We start from the raw sequence: 6735 nt of genomic DNA, 5'->3' as shown, positions 1-6735 counted from the left end.
ATTAATGTAAATTAAAATTATTGTGATCAGCATAATTATTTTTTTCACAAGAATACCATGGAGCCATCAAACTTAAGATTGTGTAGGATGCTCTTACTGGAATAATTCACATTCATTTGAAGCCTTCATCCCATTCATAGTTTTTTATCTTTTTTTTCCTCTTACCTTTTAAATTCCTTTTAAACTAAAACCAAGGACAATCCATTTTGGATTGGTGCAACATATGAACTCAGCATAGGAGTAGACCTAAAAGGTTTAATAGACACCGGGTTGAAAATGGCTGCTCCATAGAGATGAAGCACACTACTGACCTGATTGTATTTAAAAAGTGTTGTGTGATTGAGAATGCATAACCTATGTAATAATGAGAAAAGACTTTTAGTGAAGATTTTTGACTTCTGTAGTAAACATAAATCCTTTAGAAGTCTTTTTTTTTAGAAAAAGAAACATGTTATAATTTAGCAATAAAATAAAATCATGTAATATTTTCTAAATACTGTCAATACACCAGTTTCATTAAATGGTACTGGAAAATGTTGTGCAATCAAGATGCACCAAGTGTTTGCAGACAGTTTGCAAAGACTTAAAATTATTAGTTGACCTATGCCTTACTGAGTTATTGTTTCAGAGATATTTTCTTACCTAACCGAGAAACAAAATGACCATAGGTAGGCAAAAAAGCAGTCAGAGTGGAAGCAATTTCTGAGTTCCTGACAGCTTCTCCATTGAGTTTCTTTGTGGACAGCTGGCCAAGAGTACTGGAATCCTTCCTTCCTTCCTTCCTTCCTTCCTTCCTTCCTTCCTTCCTTCCTTCCTTCCTTCCTTCCTTCCTTCCTTCCTTCCCTACCTCCCATTAATTCATGCCAGCTCCCTGATTTACTTAATTTGTGGCAAGTTCTCCAGTGGAAAGTCAGTGGGGAAACCAACAGGAAGTTGCCAGTGCAATGCAAGCAGGAAGGTAAGTGGCTATGTGGGTCAAAAATGGTGCATGGGTGTGTGTGAGAGGGGCTGTGAAAGTTGCATAGGCAAGGTGATGGTGTGGACCAGAATGTGGGGAGGCAATGTGGATCAGGAAGAGTGCATGAGGTTTGCAAGAGATGTCATATGGATTGGGAACAGCATGCAGAGATTCCTTCTTTCTCTTCCTGACTTTCTTCCTATTCTTCCCTTTCTTCCCCTTCTCTTTCTTTCCTAGCAGGCAGGTAAGTGGCTGCTATTGGATGGGCAAAGGAGGAAAGCATTGCAAGAGAGACTTGGAAACTAAACATTCAAAATGAGCATCCACAGAATATTCAAAATGAGCTTCACATGATTGCAGCACATGACTTGAAGCAATCACAACTTTCCCAAATTTTATTCTCTCAGTAGTCATGGGTCATCGATTTTAGACAGATTCTATAAATTAACCAAACTGAGGTGTTTTTGCTTCAAAAATTATTGCCCTGTGATGTACCATTTAGCCCAGTTAAAAGTGATAAGAACAAGACTTTTAGTAGTATATAGATTCCAGATACCATAACCTTTACAGTATACAACTATAACTTGTAATGTAAAAAAATCCATTGGTAGAAGAAATAGGATACAGTATAGAGCTCAATATATTTAGGAAATATAAGTGCCTTTTTTTCTTTCTTGGAGAGTTTTATGTTCCAAAAAGCAACCAAAATGGAGATAATGCCTGCCAGGAGTGAGTGTTAGATAAATAAGTCTTTCCACAGCAAAGCCACCCTCCTTTTGTAGCAACAAATTGGTTTCCTGCAGAGGTAGCTTTGTGACTCACAACAACTTGACAAGACAAACATGAAATACATAGAGGTCACAATAAAAGAATATGTTATTGCTTAATCAATTTTACCTAGGAAATTGTGTACTATCTGTGTTCAAACCCCAATGGGATACAAAACACCCCTTCTCCTGAGGAATCAGCAGTACATCCTGAATTATATGTCTTTGTGTGTTTTGAATTCATGAATCACTATTGAGGCTCAGAAATGACATGAACCAAAATGACAAGGGAAAAGCATGAAGAAGAAGAGGAAGAGCAAATCATTAATGTTCTACAGCATTAATTTTCAAACTTCTGTATGGTTTCACTGAACTGAAACCTGTGAAGATCAAATAGTGACTCCTTGATAGTTAAATCCTATAAATTAGCACATTAGAAAGGTGGTTTCACATTTTAGTAAAATTCACCAGGAATGAATTAACTGTAAGGATGAATAAAAACTGGGAGAAGCAAATTCTTTCTTTGATAAAATAACCATACTTGTCAGAATGAAATGCTAAAGGTCTCTCACTTTCTTGACAGTATTCCCCAGGGATGAAGAAGCGGCCACATGGGTACTACTTTTTTTTTTTTAACTGTCACAGGTTCTTCTTTTTTAAACTGTAGCCAATTAGATTGACCCAGAATCAAGACAGACACAAAAGCATTGGACCCTGAACAGGTAATTTCTTTAGATCTCCCTATAAGGATTGGGGAGATGATTTATTTTGTAAAAATAAACATATTAAAGTGATACATAAATGCTGCCTATAACCTATTCTATTTCGGGGGACTTCCGGTGGCTCCGCGGCGACGGAGGGAGCCTTCCCTGGCTGCCCGCGGCTCAGCTGTTGTTTTTTCGCCCGAAACAGTGCCGATAAGCTGTTCGGGCGAATCTGAAGCCCCCTCCTCGGGAGAAGAGGAGGGGGCGAGCCCCCAGGTAGGGGTAGAGTTCTCCAGGGCCGCCTGAGCTTATGGCTTGGGCGGCTGAAGGATTGAACTCCCCCGTAGCCTGGGCTGCTCCCAGCTGGCCGTCGCCTCTGCTCCTGACTTCTTGGAGCAGAGCCAGCCGTCTGCGACCACCCCTGCCTGAAGGAATGACTATGGTTTAAAGGAGCAGGCAGAGCGATACAAGAGGAAATGGTAAAGAGGATTACTATGTTTTACTCTCCAGCTTGATGGACTTTTTTGGATTATAAATCTGAAGTGAAAGTGCGTCATATTTGGTAAAAGATGGCAGCTAAACCACCCCCTAAAACTCTTCGGAGTGCTGGAACTTCTCCCGTGCAACAATCATTATTGCAGGCGCTGCATCCTCCTGATGTACTGACATCAAAGGACTTACAAGATGCTCTTGAAAAGCATACCCAGGTAATTTTGGAATCAATTAATGTTAGATTTGCACAGATGGAGGAGAAATTGGAGAAATTGGAGGAGAGAATGGAGGAGAGGATGGAACAGAAGCTCAAAGCGATGAGGGTAGACATCTTGACTTCAGTGTTTAAAGTGGCTCGGTGTGTGGAAGAATTGGAGGAAAAGCTAGAAGACTTGACTCAAAAGAATGCTATATTAGAAGCAAAAGTACTGGAGAATGAAAATAAAATGGAAGAGGAACTGAGTCTTGCTCAATATTTCCAGATGCAGTTTGCTATTAGAATTAGAGGCTTAAAGGAGAATACTAAGGAAGATCTAAAGCAGCTGGTTTCTGAGGCTTTTGAAATAGTGTTGAAACAGCCAGCATCTGAAATAAAAGGAGGCATGGACAAAGTGTTTCGTGTGAATTCATGGATTGCCAGACAGAGAAAGTTGCCTAGAGATGTGGTGGTATATTTTGCAAAAAGAGAAACTAGAGATGAAGTTATACAAGCTGCTTATGATACTAAAGTTGTGATTGCTAATCAAGAAGTTTTGGTCTTAAAAGAAATTCCTCCAAAGATCTTAAGGAGAAGGAAGGATTTTACATTTCTTGTGCAAGAGCTCAAGCAGCGAGATATAAGGTTCAGATGGGAGATCCCAGTGGGGTTGATGGTGACGCACGAAGGTAAAAAGTACCGTTTGGTTACTGTGATGCAAGCGCGTGATTTTTACAATAATGTTTTAAATGCAACGCCATTAACACTTTTGGAAGCTGGAAAGGGATCTGGAGAAGGAGTGCATCAAGAGGCCGAAGATGGTCAGATAGAAGACAACGGTGTTGGAGGAGATCAAGAGACAACCTCATCGGATGAATCTATAAAACAGAGGGTGACGCGTGCTGCTGCAAAACGATCTAAGAAGAGAAAATAGCAGGATTTGCAGAAGACTATGGAACTTTTACGATATAGTCAAGCAGTCAAGTAGGGGGGTGGGAAAAGATTTGGGTGTAGACGCAATATATTTTTATATTTGGTGGTTCTGTGGAAAGGGTGAGCTTTTTTGGATTAAAGTTTGGGGGAATATACAAAAGATTTTTTAAATGGAGGTTTAAGTTTTGTTTGCAATCTTTTTTTTTCTTATTTTTGTGTTTGGAATAACTATAGATGTGGTACTGGAAGAGGAACGGCCGAATACAGAAGAGTTGACTTTAAAGTTTTTTGATTTGGGATTCTTGGTTAATTTCAAAAATTATTTGTAAGAATGTTATATTATGGAATGGATAAAATGGATGGAGTTTATTTAGGATAAGTATAGGGTTGAGAAGGGTTTTTTTTTTTCTTTCTCTTTCCTTTTTTTTTGTCTTTAATATATATTTAATACTATTAAGGTTTGTTCCATTCTATATAAGTTTATATTCTATATAAGCTAGAGAGTGTCCTTTTCTTATTCTAGATTTTTTTTTTATATATATACTTAATATTGTTAAGGTTTGCTTTATCCTATATAAGCTAGAGAGTGATGGATTTTAGAATTTATAGTTGTTAGTATATGGTTGTTTAGGTCTGTTTTTTTATATATATATATATACCTTGTATTCAGCTCTGGGAAGTAGGGGGGGAGGGGGGGAGGTAGGGGGGGGAGGAGGGAGGGGGGAGGAGGGAGGGGGAAGGGGGGTTCTTTAAAGGAAAATTGTATTTTAAAACTTTTCAATTAAAAAAAAAAATAACCTATTCTATTTCTAGCTCTATACTATTGCTATGATAATTAATATTGCAATATATAATTCAATTACTATCCCAAAGTTTATACTATTATCTATTGCTCCACTGTTATTCTTTTACAATTACATACTGTGCTCTATGTAATTATTATTATGAATCAATATTTCCTTCTTAAGCCCATTCTGTCTTTTAACTCCCCTTTGTCTGAGATGTCTTCTTTCCCTGTTAACGGCCAGCATGTAGAGCCCTTTTATATTGTATGCTGTGCTTTGTCTGGCTGGGATGTTATACTTTTTTTCCTCTCTGTTAGACCAGCCATGCATTCTGAAAGAAAAATGCCTTTTTTTTCATTTGGCTGCTGTACTCAGTTTCCTGGTGGCTGCAGAGCTGCAAAACACATATCTCCTCCACTCGTGTCAAGGTTGCAGATTTATTGGCAACTCTCCTGTGCTGACACACCTGGGAAAAGGCTCATATGGGAGAGAAGATGCCTGCAATTTTGCTAAACAGCCTGCTTTTCTGCAGTAACAGAATTTTTTACATATAGTTTCAATTTTACTAACATTCTTTTGTAATAACAACTTAACTTTTTTCAGAATTGTCTATTACCAGGAAATAAAAGTATACAGCCAACTATTTCAAACAATCATATGGCTGGAAGGGACCTTGGAGATCATCTAACCCAATCCCTATCCATGCAAGAGTTTTCATATCTTTTCAGAAAAAAATTGCTGTCTGATGTTTGCTTGAAAGCCTCTGGTGAAGAGGTACCCATGTCTCCAAGAGACAAACTGTTCCAATCTCTAATAGTTCTTGTGATCAAGAAATTCCTTCTTTAGTATGATTCTCCTTTTATAATACTTCCACCCATATATAATTTTATTTATTCATTAAAGATACCTCACCCAACTATGGGTGACTTACAACAGCATAAAATGATAAATATAAAAGAGAGACCACCGTTCCTCAGATAGTCGGGTGTGAGTCTCTCTTTTTGAGGTTTGGTTCGGGGCCGCAGTTGGGCTTGCTGCTGGTGTACGTTTCACCTAGTCACACAGCGGCAGCCCTGCCCGTGCTACTCGATGTCCTCTCCAGTTTGGTGATTGAGTTCCCCAAACTTCTAGTTTTGGGTGACTTCAATCTGCCATCCCTGGGAGGGTCATCTGAGTTAGCCCGGGAGTTCATGGCTTCCATGACGGCCATGGACCTGATGCAGGTAATTTCTGAAAAAACTCATGAGGGAGGCCACACCCTTGACTTGGTTTTTTTATCTGGACGGTGGCTGGATGATCTTGGTGGGGGCTCTCCATTTATTATGCCCCTGTCATGGACCGATCATCACCTCCTGCGGCTGGTCTTCCATCTTGCCACCCCCCACTGTGGGGATGCGGAACCAACTAGATGGTACCGCCCCAGACGCTTAATGGACCCTCTCGGGTTCCAGGCAGCGCTGGGATCCCCACCTGCCTCCGTCGCTCACAGCTCGGCGGATGCCTTAGTGGAAGCCTGGGAAAGGGCAGCCACTGAGGCACTGGACCGAGTTGTACCCCTGCGGCCCCTGACCCGGTGCAGATCCCATCGAGCTCCATGGTTCTCCGCGGAGCTCCGGGAGATGAAGCGTCGGAAACGGGGCCTAGAGAGCTGCTGGAGGTCCAGCCGATCTGAATCCGACCGGTTGCGGTTAAGAACCTATATTAGGTCTTATCTTGCAGCGATGAGGGCGGCGAGGTGCAATTACTTCTCTGCCCTCATCGCGTCCGCAGATAATCGCCCGGCCACCCTGTTTAGGGTGACTCGCTCCCTCCTTAATCAGGAGGTGAGGGAGGATCCCTTGCAGGGTCGTGCCGAGGAGTTTGGTCAACATCTGTCGGATAAAATCGCTCGGATTCGGAC

At 40.7% G+C, this 6735-nt stretch overlaps 1 protein-coding gene across 1 annotated transcript; it reads left to right on the top strand.

Moving 5' to 3' along the window:
• The first annotated feature begins 2692 nt into the window (after positions 1-2692).
• LOC310639607 (uncharacterized protein) lies at positions 2693-4727 on the top strand. The gene is made up of 2 exons (XM_083361381.1): positions 2693-4190; positions 4227-4727. The coding sequence occupies exon 1, from the start codon at positions 2999-3001 to the stop codon at positions 4049-4051; it is 1053 nt and encodes a 350-aa protein (XP_083217507.1). The 5' UTR covers positions 2693-2998; the 3' UTR covers positions 4052-4190; positions 4227-4727.
• The last annotated feature ends 2008 nt before the right edge of the window (positions 4728-6735 follow it).

This window comes from Vipera ursinii, assembly GCF_947247035.1.
Source record: "Vipera ursinii genome assembly, chromosome: 4".
Classification (NCBI taxonomy): domain Eukaryota; kingdom Metazoa; phylum Chordata; class Lepidosauria; order Squamata; family Viperidae; genus Vipera; species Vipera ursinii.
The sequence above is the reverse complement of the archived record's forward strand: the minus strand, read 5'-3'. Positions and strand labels throughout refer to the sequence as shown.